This window comes from Chiloscyllium punctatum, chromosome 26 (assembly GCF_047496795.1).
Source record: "Chiloscyllium punctatum isolate Juve2018m chromosome 26, sChiPun1.3, whole genome shotgun sequence".
Taxonomy (NCBI): domain Eukaryota; kingdom Metazoa; phylum Chordata; class Chondrichthyes; order Orectolobiformes; family Hemiscylliidae; genus Chiloscyllium; species Chiloscyllium punctatum.
This window is the reverse complement of record NC_092764.1, coordinates 63,093,845-63,113,247: the sequence shown is the minus strand read 5'-3', so window position 1 is coordinate 63,113,247 and position 19,403 is coordinate 63,093,845. Positions and strand designations below refer to the sequence as shown.

At 44.4% G+C, this 19,403-nt stretch overlaps 1 protein-coding gene across 1 annotated transcript in view; it reads right to left on the bottom strand.

Annotated features, from left to right (window-relative positions):
* Positions 1-4,110: 4,110 nt before the first annotated feature.
* LOC140496214 (uncharacterized) overlaps positions 4,111-19,403 on the bottom strand; it is a 104,828-nt gene continuing 89,535 nt past the window's right edge. Inside the window, exons 12-17 of the mRNA XM_072595713.1 lie at positions 15,353-15,496; positions 12,055-12,171; positions 11,907-11,949; positions 11,712-11,818; positions 8,324-8,442; positions 4,111-6,894 (exon numbers count right to left, since the gene is read on the bottom strand). Coding sequence (XP_072451814.1) covers positions 6,846-6,894; positions 8,324-8,442; positions 11,712-11,818; positions 11,907-11,949; positions 12,055-12,171; positions 15,353-15,496 — 579 coding nt within the window. The 3' untranslated portion in view covers positions 4,111-6,845. The remainder of the gene's footprint in view (positions 6,895-8,323; positions 8,443-11,711; positions 11,819-11,906; positions 11,950-12,054; positions 12,172-15,352; positions 15,497-19,403) is intronic.

Here is a 19,403-nt window from a genome sequence, read left to right as displayed (position 1 = left end):
TCCTGTCCTGGGGATTTGTCCACCTTAATAATCTCTAGCATACTTAACAGATCTTCCCTATTTATGTTCACATAATCCAGACTAATCTCTAATCTCAACATTCATCATGTTCCTCTCCTCCGTGGACACTGATGCAAAGTAATCATTCAGAATCTCACCCATTCTCTCAGGTTCGACACACAGCCTTCCTTCATTATCCTTTAGGGGACCAATCCTTTCTCTAGTTACCTGCTTGCTTCTTATATAAGAATAAAATGCTTTGGGATTCTCCTGAATTCTGCTCACTCAAGCTGTTTCATGACCCCTTTTAGCCCACTTGATTTCTCGTTTAAGACTGGTCCTACTCTTCTGATATTCCTTCAGGGCCCATTCTGTTCTTAGCTGCCTGGACCTTATATATGCTTCCCTTTTCCTCTTGGCTAATCGTACGATTTCTCCTGTCATCCATGATTCCCGAATCTTGCCCTTCCCTATCCTTTACCTTCAATGGGACATGCCTATCCTGCACGATCTTTAACCTATCTTTGAAAGCCTCCCACATCTCAAATGTGGACTTCCCTTCAAATAGTTGTGTCTAATCCACATTTCCCAACTCCTGCCTAATTTTGATATAATTGGCCTTGGCCCAGTTTAATACTCTTCCCTTAGGACCACTCTCATCCTTGTCTACGAGTATTCTAAAACTTAGAGAATTACAGTCACTGTTCCCAAAGAAATCCCCCACCGCAACTTCTACCACCTGGCCTGGCTCATTCCCCAATATCAGGTACAATATGACCCCTTCCCTCGTCGGACTATTGATATATTGCTCTAGAAAACTCTCCTGGACACTTCTTACAAATTCTATCCCATCCAGGCCTCTGACACTAAGTGTATCCCAGTCAATGTTGGGAAAATTAAAATCTCCCACCGCCACTACCTTATTGCCTCGACATCTTTCCATAATCTGGTGGATTTCAGTTCCTCACTCCCTGCAGGGACAACATTCTGGAATTAGCTGGAGAAGAACCTGGTGGCTCATGTGGGAAGAGGGAAGCCTGTATGTCGCACACACTGACCCAGCTTCATTGGGCTGTGCTTCCCTCACATTAACATCAGGGCTAATTGATTCTTAACCACTCCACCCACCCCAGAAGAGGAATATCTGCTCCACCCACTTTTCATCTGGTCTCAGCCAGTTTTGCTGCTGTTGTGTAATTGATATTTGAGCTTTTGTGATAAAGTTCCAATTTCATGTTCTTGTGAGAGACTTGCAGGCTATTTCTGTGTGAGAATATTTTCCCTCCATCCTTCATGTTCCCTTTTATGTTGCTGACCCTGTGTCCCCTATGACCTTACAGTGTCCCCCTGATTCTTTGTTTCAATTAATGTGCTCACTTTAGTCCGATGGGCAATGAATTTATAAATTCCAATGTCCTTGATGGCTTTGCATGATCATTACCTGGGAGAGCCAGTCCCCCTCTGATTTCATCTTTCTTCTCTAGAACGTCCCCCTGTCGATTCATATCCCCCTAGTGACTCGATGCAATGAAATCCACCCCTAGGCATGAGTAGCTCACTTTCCCCAGGTTGCCTTGATCCTTCACCCATATGCCCCTGAATGATACTGAGCAAAATACAGAAACACAGAAGATAGGAGCAGGAGGAGGCCATTCGGCCCTTCAAGCCTGCTTGACCATTCATCATGATCATGGCTGACCATCCAACTCAATAGCCTAATCCTGCTTTCTCCCCATAACCTTTGATCCCATTCACCCCAAGTGCTGTCTCGAGCTGCTTCCTGAATACATTCAATGGTTTGTCACCAGCTCCTTCCTGTGGTAATGAGTTCCACAGGCTCACCCCTCTTTGGGTGATGAAATGGCTCCTCATCTCCGTCCTAAATGGCCTACCCTGAATCCTCAGACTGCGACCCCTGGTTCAGGACACACCCACCATCAGGTACATCCTCCCTGCATCTACCCTGTCCAGTCCTGTGGAAGTCTCTAAGTCTCTATGAGATCCTCCCTCATTTGTCTGAACTCCAACAAGGACTGAGCTGAGGACTGACAGTGGGCCACCCCTTAGGTCTGACTTGGAGGGACAGCCGTGACTGAACCTAGCGCAGCCCCGACTGATGTCTCCACTACACCCTGACTGGTTTCCCTGTAACCTGGGGACTGGCTGCTCTAGGCCTTTGGGATTGATCGTGATCCAGTCCACGGACTGTAAGGTAATGGATCTCCGGACTGACCATGTTCCACATCCTGGATTGGAATCAGACCGGTCCCTTGACTGATTATGGATGAAGGGTCAAGGAGGGTGATGGCCATGGAGTATGCAGGGATACTATGCTGAAGGCAGAGATGGCTGATGGCTGGGACAAGCAATCAGTGAGGTGCAGTCTTCAGGGTTACACGGTGGAAACTTGTGCTGTCTCGTTTCTCAGAGAAGGGGAGGAGAATTGTCAGTGTCATATAAATGAGGTGAGTTGGATTATTAATAAGATGCAAATGCATCAAAATGAGATAGTTACCTCTCAATAGCAAGATGCTGAAGGATTTAAGGTTGAAGTGAAAAATTACAATCAGTGTTGAGATTTTGATGCCTCTCCATTTTGTCCCGGCGTTGTTGCCATTGCTGAGGTCACACCAAGATGAAGTGAATTCTGTCGTATGTTTAATTTGAAAAGCAAAGCAGATTGGAAAACTTTTGGAGATCAGGAAAGGATGATGAAACATTTTGAGGAAGAAATTGGGGCATTGCAAGGGAACTAGCAAGAAATAGTAAAAGATAATAAAAACTTCAACAAATAGTAAGAGTAGCGACAGTGAGCATTCCAGGGTGAAGCTTGAGAATGAGGGATGGGAAAGAAGGTGGTCACAAGGCATTTAGAAGAATACAATACAATCAGGTAGAGTCCAAGCTTGGTTTTGTTAGTGGGAAACCTTTGACCTGCTAGATTATTGATGGGGATTGATGAGACAACACCATGAGAACTGTGTAGAGTTTTGGTCTCCTTCCTTCAGGAGGGAGAGAATAGCATTGGAAACAATTTGAAGAATGTTCACCAAGCTGATCCCTGGGATGAAAGGATTTTATTATGAGGAAACTTTGAACAGGTTGGGGGCATATGCTCATTGGAATTTGGAGGAATGAGGGGGATCTTATTGAAACTGATAAGGTTCTGAGGGGGACTGAGAGGATTGTTTTCCCTTGTAGGGTAATCCACAGCAAGGGGGATCACTAATAAAAGGGGCGTCCCATTTCATGTGGAGATGAAGAAGGATTTTCCCTTTTGGAGAATCCTTAATCTTTTGGAATTTATCAGCCTGGATCGTGGTGGAGGCCGGGTCATTGAATATATTGAAGGTTGGGTGGAATTGCTTTTAGACCGAAGAAGTCTCTGTCGAAGGCTCCAGTTCGGAAAGTGGAGCCAAGGCCACAATCAGGTCAGCCCCAGGATTGTATTCAATGATGGAGTGGGGTCAATGGGCCAAATGGCCACCTCCTCGTAATTAGTGTATCCTTTTGATGGTTTGGCACCAGTTTGGTCATCATCGCTTTTGAGAGTATTTTTAAATAATCAGATATAACAATGTGAGACCAGCTATTTCATTTTGTTTTATTATTGGCAAGTAAAGCATTAAACACAATAGTATGTGGACTCTGAGCAAATTCTCACCAGCCTGCAATAATCAGTCACAACTTGTACATTTGTTTGATACATCAGGTATTCAGTTTATTTCAGTGTCTCAACATCCAGCGAGTCTCACACTCAACTCCAATAGGAAATGTCTTCTCATGATTAAAACGTCAAAATATAATTTCTCCAACAAACGTGAAACAAGCTTGCTAATGATTTCATAAATTATGTCAATTCTTCTTGGAAATAATTTTTTCGATAGAAAATTACTTTTAATAAATAGAGAAGCATCTCAGCAAATTTGAAATAATTATAAAGTTAAAAATCACACAACACCAGGTTATAGTCCAACAGGTTTAATTGGGAGCACACCAGCTTTCGGAGCGTCGCTCCTTCATCAGGTGATTGTGATGAAGGAGCAGTTCTCCGAAAGCTAGTGTGCTTCCAATTAAACCTGTTGGACTATAACTTGGTGTTGTGTGATTTTTAACTTTGTACACCCCAGTCCAACACCGACATCTCCAAATCAGAAATAATTATAGTGTGTAATGACAAACACTGTTAGAATGGTGACCATGAGGAGAGGGAAAGGGATTATCCAGACAGTGCAGGGACCCCCCTGTGGCCACCCCCCTCATCAATAACTATACCGTTTTGGATACTGTTGGGAGCAGTGACCTATCAGGGGAAAGGCTCAATGGCCAGGTCTCTGTCACTGAGCCTGGCTCTGTGGCTCAGAAGGGAAGGGGGGAAATAGGAGAGCAATAGTGAGAGGAGATTCAATGGTGAGAGGAACAGACAGGAGATTCAGTGGTTGCAGACGAGACTCCCGGATGGTATGTTATCTCCCCGATGCCAAGGTGAGGGATGTCTTGGATCGAGTCTACAGGATCCCTAAGGGGAAGGGTAAGAAGCCAGATGTTGTGGTACACATCAGTACAAATGACATAGCTAGGAAAAGCAATGAGGTCCTGAAAAGTGAATACAGGGAATTAGTTTGGAAGTTAAAAAGGCAGGATGAGCAGAGTAGGAATCTCAGGATTGCTACCAGTGCCAAGGGCGAGTGAGACTAGAAACAGAGAGCGAGTGTAGATGATCACATGGCTGCAGGGCTGGTGGAGGAGGGAGGTCTTCAGAGATATGGATCATTGGGATACCTTCTGGGGAAGGTGACCTGTACAAGAAGGACAGGTTGCACCTGAACTGGAGGAGCATTGATGTATTGGGCAGGAGGTTTGGGAGAGCTCTTCGGGTGGGTTTAATCTAGTTTGGCAGACCCCCTCAATAGCAACAGAGACATGGAGGAGCAGATTGGAAGGCAGAATTTGGAATGGTGCAGAAGTAACAGGTTGTTGTCATGGGTGACTTTAACTTCTCTAATATTGATTGGAACCTCCTCAGTTCAAATAGATTGGATGGAACAGTTTTTGTCAGGTGTGTCCAGGAAGGATTCCTGACTCAATATGTAGGTAGGCCAACTGGAGGGAAGGCCATATTGGATTTGGTGCTTGGTAACAGACCAGGCCAGGTGTCAGATCTCTCGGTGGGAGAGCATTTTAGTGATAGTGATCAACAACTCCCTGACCTTTACAATAGTCATGGAGAAGGATAGCAGCAGACGGTATGGGAAAGTATCCAGTTGGTTTAAGGAGACTTACAGTGCTATTAGACAGGTACTGGGACACCTAAACTGGGAACAGATGTTCTCAGGAAAATGCACGACAGAAATGTGGAGGTTGTTTAGGGAGCAGTCGCTGATAGTGCTGGATAGGTTTGTCCCACTGAGGCAAGGAAGGGATGGTCGGGTGAAGGAACCTTGGGTAAGAAGGGATGTGAAACATCTAGTCAAGAGGAAGAAGGAAGCTTACTTAAGTTTGAGGAGGCAAGGTTGAGGACTCTCGAGGGTTACAATGTGGTCAGGAAGGAACTGAAGAACGGACTTAGGACAGCGAGAAGGGGGCATAAAAATGGTTTAGTGGGTGGGATTAAGGAAAATCCTAAGGTTTTTATCACTGATGTGAGGAACAAGAGAACGGCCAGAGTGAGGGTCGGGCCAGTCAGGGATAGTGGAGGGAACTTGTGCCTCGAGTCGGAGGCGGTAGTGAAGGTCCTTAATGAATAATTTGCTTCAGTATTCACTACTGAGAGGGACCTTGTTGTTTGTGAGGACAGTGTGAAACAGACTGATATGTTTGAACAGGTTGATGTTTGGAAGGAGGATGTGTTGAATGTATTCAGCCTGAAACTTTATATTCTGCCTTCTTGCCATGTGCTTTATTACTAACTTTGTAAAATACCTTAGCAAGGTATGACAGACAGGGATAGCACTGGGTTTCAGTGGTTTGATTTGATTAGATTCCCTACAATATGGAAACAGGCTCTTCAGCCCAGCAAGCCCACACTGACCCAGTCCCATTCACCCCTGACTTGGCAACTTAGCATGGCCAATTCACCTGACCTTCACATCGTTTGGATTGTGGGAGAAAACCAGAGCACCCAGAAGAAACCCACACAGACAAGGGGAGAATGGGCAAACTGCACACAGACAGTGGCCCAATGCTAGAATTGAACCTGGGTCTCTGTATTGACAGGCAGCAGTGCTAACCACTGAGGCACCATGCCCCACCATGAATGACATGCACCCACCCATGTTTCCCGTTATCCTGATCTCATTATGGAACGCCATGAGGCCTGTCAGCTGCTCATTCCAGAATCACAGCAGTTTGCTTCTTGGGTTTCAGCAATGCTGTTTGAGCTGGACAGACATACATCCTGAAGGCAGAACACCCAGACAGTGAATAGGAAGGGGTGTGCACTCCTGGTTCAAGACTGAGAACTAACTCTCACCATTTTTCTAAACAGTTTGGTGCAGTGTAACACTAAGATCGAGGAATGATTTATTTCCTCTTCTTTCTTCACCCACACTCCAAGCTGAGTAGTCATTAAGGTGAGATTGGAATCCATTGACAGTGATAAACAATTTAACAAAGGAAGACTGGCTTCAGAGGCAAACCTGTCACTGGAAGATATTCTGGAGGTTTGTTCCAAGCATTCATGATGTAGTATGACATAGAAATTACCAGCTCTGGTTACAAGGTTATGTTTGTGTCTCTTCATTAGCAGAAACTTTGGAAATTCTTCAGCTATTTGAAAAGTATTCCAGCCACAGAATGTAATGGCACTCGAGAGGAAAAAGCCAGGATCATTTTGTTCAAATTGCTTAGAACTGGGAACGTCCTGTAGGTTTTCCTGAAGGCCACATCATCCTGCTGTTGAAGAAAGAGAATATAAATATTCAAAGGAAGCAAACCACTGACAGTATATTTCAGAGCCAATTGTCTTCATTCGCTTGACCTTGACATGAGCTTGAAATACTGACACGCCTTAATTCATAATGGCTTTAAGATACAAGTTTCTGACAATAAAAACAACAATTGGGAGAGAACAAGTTGGGTTAATCTGTGAGAGACAGGAAGTTAGAATGATTATTTGTCGAGAGTTGAGTTTAATCTGAAATTCTGATTGTGAGGGAACAGGCCTACACCTTCAGGCGACATCCTGAACATTGTGGCAGGTTTGAGGCTGTGTCAGAGGTGAGCTGGGAATTCCAGCAAGTGCAGCACCCTTCACATTAACAGACCCTGCCTTGTCTCAAGGCAGCAATGGGGTTGGTAATGGGCCTCACAGATACCCAAGTACAAGAGTATAAACCCACTTTGGTCTAGCTCCCCAGCTGTGTTTCAGTAGAGGCCCAGGGGATCTTTTCTATCCACCTGAGAGGGCGGTGAGGCCTTTGATTTAATGCTTCATCTGAAAGACAGCCCCTCTGCCACTGCAGCACTTCATTTACACTTCACTGAGGGACCAGCCTCGATCAGGTGCTCAAGTCTCCAGAATGAAACTAGAAACTACAACCATTGATTTGCCACAATTTCAACTTAAAACACTTTAACAAAGGCAACATTTCACTTGCCACATCATCGAAAATTCACAATAGTCAGTCCTATAGGCCACGGGTGAACTGATTGAAGTCCCTCCCAGGAGGGGAGTAAAGTCAAGCATCAGCTCCTATGAAAAGCTAAGACTCGGAAGACAAGTCCATGAGAGGAGCTTTCATGATTAAATGAACAATTTGGGAAATAAACCTAAAGGTTAATGTTTTAGATTCTTTCAGTGTTTAGGTGTGAACATCCTGTATGGATTTTCCCCTCATACACCCTGTGAATCCATATTCTAATTACTTCGACCCAACTTGCAGTTTTCCATCTGCTCACATCCAAGAATACAAAGAATTTCAGGCTGGGATTGCAAGGTTTGAAATAGGGATCATCACATTGGAATGTTCACAGTGAAGTTCAGGAGTTGTTGGCAATTCAAGACAGCAACATTTGATTCAACATTGTCCCTTCTCCTCGTCAAAGGTTTATTAATAGGTGATCATTGCTTTGGGTTTGTTATTATACTGTTCATTGTGTGAAGAAATTCAAATAATCAAAGCATACACGAAAATCAAAGTAAAACGTGGAAACTAGTCACTTGATCCAATCAGTTTGTATTAGCGTATGTGCATGTCGCCTGTAATTGATTGAAAGAAATAACAATTCAGAATGAACAATGTGTAAATGTGAAACAGAATGGATTTGCAGCAGAAATACACTTCAAAAGGAGAATGACAGCCTTGAGAGCAGATTTTCTTACCTGATTGTCTCAGAGCAGTGAACTGTAATCACTATGAAAATGATAAAGGCCCCAACAATAATCAATGCAATAGAATGTGTCGATGAAGCAACATCTGAGGGATCGTCACTGTGATAGTCCTTTGAGAAAGAAAATTCGAAATGTTATTATATCAAAGCACCATCAGGGATCTAGCCACAGATCCACCATATTTAAGGGCTGATCACAAAAATCCTGAAAGCCGTTAGAAATGTTCGAAAGGCACTTCCACCAATTCATACCTTAACTCAAGGCTGAAAGAGGAGAGGTTGAAGAAATAACAGGAAAAAGGGAAATGAAAGGAAACATGAAATATGGACAAGACGAAAGAAGTCCAGTCTCCAGTACAACATGCCTCACTGGTGCAGAGGGAAATTTCCAATACTGGCTGTACCAGCCTTCAGCTGCACAGTGATTGTAGGTGCCCTTGTAATCCACGCTGCATTTAGCTCCCAGAAGACAGTGTCCCATGGCTGGGAGCAGCTGGAGATGTTTGTGGATTGTGCCATCTTGCAGAGTCTGTCAAACCAGCTTCGTTGCCAGTGGGTGACCCTGTTTTCTTTTCACATCAGAATTGAGGCAGTTCAGCCTCAACCAATTATTCTGAATGTTCCTTAAAACTCCAGCTCCCATTCAATGTGCAGAAGAAACCGAGGTCTAAAGGATCAGAGAAATATCTGTCAATCAAAATGGAGCAGCTGGACAAAACAGCGGAGTATTAGAAACCAGGATTGTTGAAGTACTTTTTAATTAATTGTCTCTGTTCTATTCTGTTAAATCTACATCAAATGCCGCCTAAATTAAGGACATTTCATACACTGGAGAAAGAGACAGTCAAACCAAAATGGACATGTAGCAATTCAAAATGAACCCTCAGAAACCACGATTTCTGTAAAGGTGACAAACAACTCCAACAATTCGGTCTGCTGTGTAATGGATTACACATTTCCAATCTCATCGACATCAATGATCATGACATGTTGTACTGTCGGAAAAATGATAGCTGGGAGAGAGAAATGTGCACTGGGTATCTAGACTTTGCTTTGGGATTCTCTCTTGCCTGATGCATTTGGAGACATCAAAATTTGTGCCGTGTTTTATTTTGGCGCTGGGTTGGCAAGGGGTTCTGGGAGAAAACTGCCTGCCCTTGGATCATTCGAACTTGAAATGCCTCGACCTTGACTATTGCCAACTTGACTCTTTCCTCGGCTCATCAATGACAATGTCTGATCCCACAAGGATGGAGAGAGTCAGGTGAGTGAAGTGGGTCACAGGAGTAATTGCAGTGATTTCAATGGCAGTGTAACAGAGTAACAGCAAAGGGAGCTGAAGGACACAGCATGAAACACATAACAAAGTGGCATCACAGAGCAAGGCAGATCAGCGATTCACAGGGAAACGTTTCAGTTCAGTTACTGATAACTTCATTGTGATCAAGAAATCAGGTCAAAACAAATTAAGTTGAAATGGAAAGCCTGGAGGGAAGGGAATGGGAGCAGTGGGGATATAAAAGAATAGTGTGATATCAGCACAAGGGGAGGAGGAGCAGATTCCAAGTAGCTGGGACTATTTTTCAAATAAGGCACAACCCTCTGTCTTTCTGGTACGTTTATACACTGTGCACTGAAAAAGGACACGGTGGGGCACCTCCGTTGTGTTGAGTACACACCCTGTAGCACGTGACAATCCAGGATGCTTCACGTGTTGGACAAGGTATTTTCTAATGAACCTGTTCAGAATTGTGATGTCACTCCTCTGGAGCAGGGAGGACTTGAACCCAAGCCTCCTGCCTCAGGGGTACGGACACTACCCACTGTACCACAGGAGCCCTCTTGTGCTGGACAATCACGTACACAGGAATTATCACCGTCTGGAGCAGCTTGAGCTTCAGAGTGTGAGCAGGAGCTGACATGCTGCAGTTTAAGAATCCCCGAGCAGAGAGGGAATGAATGACTGCCGAAAGAGAACCAGGGAGGAGTCCCAATGCATCTTTCTCTTTGATTGGAGGTGGGTTTGTGAACTGGTGATGGCAATGCCAAACTGTGAGCATCTTGGTGACTCTGTTTAGGGAAACACCGAGAAAATTCTAAATGATGACAGTGGAAGTGCAACCACTACTTAAGGGAATAAACAGACATTACTGTAGCCACAGACACCAGGGGGGTATGTTGCCTCCCTGTTATCTGGGTCAGTGATGTCACTGAGCAGCCAGGGACCACTCTAAGGGGAAAGAATGATATGGGAGACTGGGCAGAAAAGCAAGAACCCACAGGATCCAAGAGCACGGGACAAATTGAATCTGAGCTGTTCAATGATAGGAAGCAAAGGGCAATGGGCAACAGTGCTTTTGTGATTGGGAGGCTGTTTCAGTGAGGTTGTGTAAGGCTCTGTCCCTTACTTTACTTGGCAGGTATCAATGAGGTAGGGACAGGATTCAGTTTGCAGATGTTATAAAAATGGATAGTTAGGAAGAAATCTTCAGGCATTAGAGAGATTACCACTGAGCTGGGAGAAAACACGATGGAGAGAAATGTAAGTAGGGAATTGAAAGGGGGCAAATGGGTGAGGGAAGAAACAATAAATAGTGGAATACTGAGCGGTGTGAAGGAATAGAGAGACTGTGGAGCACATGTTCCCTGAGGTTACAAATTAGGTCGATCAGCTGCAAAGAAGGCCAATGGGATTGTTGATTAACCAAGGTGTAAAATATAGCAGCAGAGAGCATCAGCTCAATCTAGGGCAGACACTGGTGGAGTCCTGCACACAACACCATTTACAGGGTTACTGGAAGGATTTAATCACAGACAAAATGTACACAGACATTGACAAAGGTATCACCAGGAATAAAGAACACAAGGACAGGTTGGAGAGACCAGGTGTTTTTGGAACAGGGAAGATTGAGGATAAATTTAATTGAGATGGACAATGCAATAGGCGCTTGAGGCAGAGTGAGCCTGTTTCCCTTGGCAGAGAGATCATTAACCATGGGGTAGAAATTTAGATTAATTTGTGGATGAATAGAGGGCAGTTGAGGAGAAGATAGGGATCTGGAACTCACAACCGAAAAGTGTAATGGAGTCAAACCCTAATTATGTTCAAAAATGAAAATTGGATCTGCTTGTAATTGTTATAATTTACAGAGCAGCTACTGGAAAGTGGGATTGATTTGGGATAGATCCCTCTCGGTACGCACAGACGTGATAGACAGAATGGTCCCCATCTGTGCTTTCAATGATCTATGTCTCTCTGCTTCCCTTTCATTCCACAATGAAATTGTATTCAAACCACAATGAGAGGACAGATTGATCACAGCATGCTGGAGATTTATTGTTCCAGAATAAAACACAGTATTTGATTGGATCATTCGTACCAGTAAGACAGCGAAAGAGGTCAAGTGGTTGCACTTGCAGGTGATGTTGTGAAGCTGACTTTCTGTCGTACAGCCAGACTCACTCCAGATGCCATGACTTGTGCTCCCTACAATGAAAAGTTAGAAAATCAGAGGTGAGCCATTACTCCCCAATTCTAGAGCTAACAAATTTTGTTTTATCAAATGTTAACTCACCTTTTCTGAAATCCCAAAAGGCACATTTTCCACTTGAGTTAGTCTAAAATGGAATTGATTTACATCATAAAGGACACTCATTCACTTAAATAACTTATTTGTTCAGTTGCACAACGATGAATGAATGAATGTTTGTTTTTTCCCTTACCGGCAAGGTTGTGTTCTGGAAGACAATGATCACTGGGTCTGTGAGGTTTTCAATGGTGACATTGACCACTTCTATTCCACTTATGAGATTGTTTAACACAGTGCTGTTATTGTCACGCTGGAGACAAAGAACAGCAAGAGTAATGTATACTTAAGGACTGTGTATACTTTTTACAGATGTGACAGTGTATTTTAAACAGGATTAAATTTGAATAAATTCGTATATCCAACCCTTTTTGCAGAGACTTGGCCTTATTGGTATTTCAGTAAGTGAGGCAAAATAAGGAGCATTTCTGAACGGTATGAGTGTACAGCCAGCATGAAACTGCCCACCCAAACAAGGCAGAGGCAGCTTAGGTTTGCAGAAACATGTTTGGATTCATTTGTCAGAATGTCCTCACCAACATATGGGCAGCACCGTGGCACAGTGGTTAGCGCTGCTGCCTCACAGCACCTGAGACCCGGGTTCAATTCCCGCCTCAGGCGACTGACTGTGTGGAGTTTGCACATTCTCCCCGTGTCTGCGTGGGTTTCCTCCGGGTGCTCCGGTTTCCTCCCACAGACCAAAAATGTGCTGGATAGGTGAATTGGCCATGCTGAATTGCCCGCAGTGTTTGGTACATCGGTAAATATAGGGGAATGGGTCTGGGTGGGTGCGCTTCAGTGGGTTGGTATGGACTTGTTGGGCCAAAGGGCCTGTTTCCACACTGCAAGTAATCTAAAAACATTCCAAAAGGCTGATTTAAACTGAATCCTCATATGTTCTTTCCAACTTTGAACACATTGTTTATGATCCGACATTTGAAGGAAGAATCTCTTCCTGTAATGAGAGGCTGTTCATCCGGGGCGCTGAATATTGGAAATAGAAAAGTTCATGTTGTGTGGATGGAAGTAATCTCCTGATCTCTGTACTGGAAAGGAACACTTTGTGACTGCCGATGTTCCAGTTTACCTGACATCAAGTTAAAACTGGAAATGGTTTTACAATCCATGGATTTTCCGATGGTTGTAGCACCTTCACTTCCATTTTAGTATTTACTCCAGGTGTCCCAATGTCAGCTATTTTCCCAGCTCGTTAAAGCTGTTCCAACCCATACTGCCCAATTCTTTTACAATTACAGAGGACTTCCCGGGATATGAGAGATTGGGAGAATTGGTGAGTACGAACTGGCCAGAGTAGAAAATTACTGAATGAAAATGGAGCATATAAGGACAACTAATGTTTGAAAAGTCAAAGTGAGGCAAAAGATGAAATAAACAAAAACTGAAAGTATTGTTCCTGTTGGTTCCTTTGTTATTTTTATTTGCTGGAGACTGGTATTCTGGAAGAAACACCAAGCTAATGATGGATCAATATACTGAGTACCTTGTGTCCATTTTCACACAAGAGGGAGCAGACAAAACACCAGTAATAAACAGTAAACCTATTAACTAGGAGCAGGAGTAGGTAACTCAGCCCCTCAAGCCTATTTTGCCATTCAAATGATCATTGCTGATTTAATCCCTGCCTCAACTCCACTGTCCTGCCCTCTCCCCATAACCCTCTAACCCAGTATTAATTAAACATCTGTTACTCTCCTCCTCAAATTTATTCAGTCTCCCATGTCCACTGCATTCTGGAAAAGAGAATCCCATAGATTCATGACCCTTTGAGAGAACAATGGATGAATGAAGGGATTGGGGTTCTTGTCAAGAATACAAAAGTATTATACGTGAGATGTAGACAACTGGGATCAAATGATTCTTATGAAGAGTATAAAGAGAGTAGGAGCATTCTGAAGAGGGAGATTAGGAGGTCAGAGAGGGGATATGAGAGCCTTGGCAGATAAGGTTCAGGATTCTCTAAAAACATGAACAGTATAAGAGGAGCTCGAGAGAGAATCGGGTCCCTTACAGGTCAATGAGGTTCTCTCTCTGTTAGGAGATGGGAGAGATACAAAATAAATACTACGTGTCAATATTTTACTGCAGAGAAAAAAGATGGTGGCTAGGGAACTCTGGGTAAATAAATATTGATGTGTTGAAAACAGTTCACATTGCAGAAGAGGAAGTGTTGAATGTCTGAGAAAACATAACGTTAAATAAATCTCCAGGACCTGATCAAGTGTATCCCAGAATGCTGTGGGAAGTGACGGAAGAAATTGTGGAGCCCATTCAGAAATATTTGACTCATCTGTCATCACAGGTGAGTTGCCAGAGGACTAATGTTGTGCCTTTATTGAAGAAAATTGCTTGGAGAATTGTGTTCAAGAGTCAGGGGGTCATGATGCAGCTATGTAAGACATTGATTGGGCCACACGTAGGATTTTGTGTTCATTTCTGGTCGTCAGTCCAAAGGAAGGATTGGAGGCTTCAGAAAGAAGAGTTTACAAGGATGCTGCCTGGATGAGAGGGTATGAGCTATAAGGAGAGGTGAGTAAAACTCGGAACGCAGGAACTGAGGGGCGGCTTAGTTGAAATGTACAAAATGAATGAGATGCATAGCTAGGGTTGACATCACTGTCCTTCTGAGCAGTTTATGCTCTCAAACCCAGTGTTCTCCTGCTATAACATCAATACAGCCCAGAACAAAAAACTACTTAACGAGTTTTGTAAATTGAAGGGTCAAATGCGATGTTCGTACAGGCACACAAGCCCCCATACAAGAGGCAAAATACAGTTAAGTGGCAGTCTCAATGATTCATGTAATTTGGTAGCTTTTCCTTTGAGTGACAGAGTGAGTGCTGAAGCTGTGTACTCTCCTGTTTTCAAGTGTGGGTCTTGTGTCTGAAGCAGTGCCACAAGTATGGCAGTGAGCTTACACAGGTGGTCGAGGTCAGTGAATGTATCTTCAAAAGGACATTTCCCCCCAACCACACCACTCTCACCACACGCTGCTCAATGCACCACAGCCATATCACCCAGCAGTCCCTGGGGACTGGGACTCAGACCAAACATCCAGATACTGCACCTTGTGCTCATGCAGAACCCAGTGAGGCCAGACCCTCACCCAGTTCCTGCTGCTTCCACAAAACTCCAGCTACTCGGTATAGCAGCCCCATCACACGACACGGTACAATACAATCACTGGGACATTTCTCTCTCTCTCTTGTTGGAAAATGTTGACCATGAGAGTATGAAGCAGCGTGTATGAGCATAAACCTGCTGTCCTTTCTTGCATCCCACTTCGAGACACAGCACGACATTTCACGTTGTTAATTTCATAAATGTAGCGATTACTTGATATAATATTATCCGATTGTTATTTTTCAAATGAATTAACTTGCATTATACTTCAGTGTTGATTCTGACTACGTTACCTGGAAAAGTTTTGTATTTCCATAGATAACAAAAATGATTCTCGATATCAGAACATTTGGCTGTTCCTTAACCTTGTCCAGAAGAGTTGGAGGCAATTCAATTTCAACCTTTCGGGCGAAGCTTGAGACATTTTTCTGCTGGATCTGTTTGAATGAAACAAGGTAAATCAGTTGTTTATCATGAGCCCAGCTGGTGATAATACTGAACCAGTTAGATTCCAGAGTGAAACCTGACTTGATTGACTGTAAAGTTTATTTTTCCAGTTTGGGTACCATGGTGATCAGTCACTGAACATATTCATAAGAAGTTTTTCATATTCTTTTAACTAAGAGCAGAAGTTTAGCATACAAACTGGAAAAACCAACAACATGATATAAGTGAGACGTTATGGAAGTATTCAATCATAAACAGCAAAAAGACCCATGAACCCATTTCCACGATAGTATCTCTCAAACAGACTTGACCCCCTGTGAACTGTCACTCCGGTCAATTTCTTACTCAACTGACAAGCTCACCAGGGTGACATTTACACATTCACCTGTGATCTTTTCTCCTTTTCTGAGATACCCAGACACTGACAGACTAAGAAATGCTAAGGGATTTTTTCTACTCTGTCTACCTGTACAGCTGAAACAGCTTATGACATCTTGTTCGCTCTGATGGTCTGGGGACTGTCAAAATTAAACTGCTCTTTTACTGGTATGTATTCTTTTCTTTCAAACCTCTCCCTACCCTCTCTCCAACTGTCTCTCAGTCTGTCATGAATCTTAAATTGGTAAACACTCCAAGTGGCTCACCTTTCTAACTTGGAAGTATTTCACCATTACCTCATTATCACTGGGTCAAAATCCTGGAGCTCCCTCCCAATCCCATTGTGGGTCTACCTACAGCACAGGGACTGCAGCAGTTCAAGAAGGGGATCTCACCACCACCTTTTCATGGGCAACTCGGGATGGGCAATAAACGCTGACCCAGTCAGTGACACCCACATCCAATGGGGGGGAAAAGAAACAAAGAAACATTGTCCAATAGTCTTTCCATCAGGTGACATGTTTGGGTGTTTAGCTTAAGCACATCATTTCATGGAGAGGTCGTTTTGATCCAATGCTTCACCGAACATTTTTCACAGAACTGAAAATCCATTTACCTTGAGAGTCCAAGATCCCTGATAATAGCATATTGGGAGCCTTTATCACAGTCTGTACTCTGAAATATCAGGAACAATATGCTGAAGGAAAATAGGTGGAAAGGCAACTTGTCAGAGGGAGATCAACAGTTTATACAGAAATACTGATCGGTTCAGTGAGTGGGCACAAAGTTGGTAAATGGAGCAGAATGTGAGAAAATGCAAAGCTGTTCATTTTGGAAGGGAAACCAAAACAGTGTCATTTAAATGGAGAAACCCTGCAGAAAGCTGCAACACAAGGGGACTTGGGGAAACTTGTGCACAAAACACAACAAGCCCACTCACAGGTGCAGCAGGTAATCAGGAAGTCGAATACAATGTTGGCCCTGATTTCAATGGGGTTGAAATGTAAGCGTAGGGAAGTCTTACTGCAACTGAACAAGGTGCTAGTGAGACCACATCTGTAGTATTTTTGTCCTCTTATTTAAGGAAAGATTACATTCCGATGTAATCTGAGGCAGTTCAGAGAAGGGTCACTTTAGGGGCTTGACAGTATAAATGCTGAGAGACTATTTCACCTCATGGGAGAGTCTAGGACCAGCAAGCATAGTCTCAGAATAAAAGGGATCTTCTTGGAGAAAGTGAGGACTGCAGATGCGGGAGATCAGAGCTGAAAATGTGTTGCTTGAAAAGCGCAGCAGGTCAGGCAGCATCCAAGGAGCAGGAGAAGCAACGTTTCGGGCATGAGCCCTTCTTCAGGAGTGAGGAGGGTGTGCCAAGTGGGCTAAGATAAAAGGTAGGGAGGAGGGACTTGGGGGAGGGGCGTTGGAAATGTGATAGGTGGAAGGACGTTAAGGTGAGGGAGATAGGACGGAGTGGGGGTGGGGGCGGAGAGGTCAGGAAGAAGATTGCAGGTTAGGAAGTGGTGCTGAGTTCCAGGGTTGGGACTGAGACAAGGTGGGGGGAGGGGAAATGAGGTAACTGGAGAAATCTGAGTTCATCCCTTGTGGTTGGAGGGTTCCTAGGCGGAAGATGAGGCGCTCTTCCTCCAGCCGTCGTGTTGCTATGGTCTGGCGATGGAGGAGTCCAAGGACCTGCATGTCCTTGGTGGAGTGGGAGGGGGAGTTGAAGCATTGAGCCACGGGGTGGTTGGGTTGGTTGGTCCGGGAGTCCCAGAGGTGTTCTCTGAAATGTTCCGCAAGTCGGCGACCTGTCTCCCCAATAAGAGGAGGCCACATCGGGTGCAGCGGATGCAGTAAATGATGTGTGTGGAGGTGCAGCTGAATTTGTGGCGGATATGGAAGGATCCCTTGGAGCCTTGGAGAAAAGTAAGGGGGGAGGTGTGGGCGCAAGTTTTGCATTTCTTGCGGTTGCAGGGGAAGGTGCCAGGAGTGGAGGTTGGGTTGGTGGGGGGTGTGGACCTGACGAGGGAGACACAGAGAGAGTGGTCTTTTCAGAACGCTGATAGGGGAGGGGAGGGAAATATATCCCTGGTGGTGAGGTCCATTTGGAGGTGGTGGAAATAGCGACGGATGATACGCTGTATATGGAGGTTGGTGGGGTGGTAGGTGAGGACCAGTGGGGTTCTGTCCTGGTGGCGATTGGAGGGGTGGGGCTCAAGGGCAGAGGAGTGGGAAGTGGAGGAGATGCGGTGGAGAGCATCGTCAATTACGTCTGGAGGGAAATTGCGGCCTTTGAAGAAGGAGGCCATCTGGGTTGTTCGGTATTGGAACTGGTCCTCCTGGGAGCAGATGCAGTGGAGACGAAGGAATTGGGAATATGGGATGGCGTTTTTATAGGGGGCAGGGTGGGAGGAGGTGTAATCTAGGTAGCTGTGGGAGTCGGTCGGTTTATAGTAAATGTCCGTGTTGATTCGGTCGCCTGAGATAGAAATGGAGGGATCTAGGAAGGGGAGGGAGGAGTCTGAGACGGTCCAGGTAAATTTGAGGTCAGGGTGGAAGGTGTTGGTAAAGTGGATGAACTGTTCAACCTTCTCGTGGGAGCACAAGGCAGCGCCAATACAGTTATCGATGTAGTGGAGGAAAAGGTGGGGGATGGTGCCACCACCGTCAGGGGTTATGTGGAAAGTGGCCATGGGGAATGTCGGCTCAGCTGTTATCCTATTGAATGGCAGAGGAGCCTCAAGGGGCCAAACAGCCTCCTCCTGTTCCCATTTCTTATGGCCTTATGGAATTCCGGGAGGTAACTGGCATCTTCCTTGAGAAACAGCTTCCCTTCCCCTGTCAATACAGTCCCTTCCTCTCTGGGTTATTCACTGATAGGAGTGACCATATTAAAGTAAGCTGTTAGTTGTCTGCCAGTGTCCTGCTGAGAGTTGTAACAATAACTGCAGCAATCCATTAGGTTCGGATGGAGATCTACCTGGGATACAGTACAAAGCAAACAAATCTGGATGCTGGAAATCAAAAATAATAAGAGGAAATGCTGGAAATACACAACAGGTCAGGCAGCATCTGTGGAGAGAGAAGTGGAGTTACATTTTAGGTTGGAAACCTTTTGTCAGAATTCTAAACAAAGTCAGAGATACAACAGGTTTTAAACAACACGGGCAGGAGAATGGGAAGATCTGTGATGGGGCCAGGCAAAAGGACTCTCCCTGTCTTTTCACACAGCCGCTGTTGGTGAGGATTCTGCCATTTCCCATCTGTACTCCTGGTCGAGACTCATCTTTTGTTTCTTTGTTTGTTCCATTCTAATCTTCTTTTGCCTTGTACCATCGTCTCTCTTATTATTCAATCACTGCTGCCTTTCACCTTGTCACCAAAGAAGGTACTTTCAGTGTGAGTTATGAATAGGTACTTGGGACTCTGCAGTGGTCACCCTCATCAATACTGTCATGGACAGATATTTTTGGGACTTTCCTATAACTTATCTGTGACTTTGAGGATTACCAGGCTATTTCA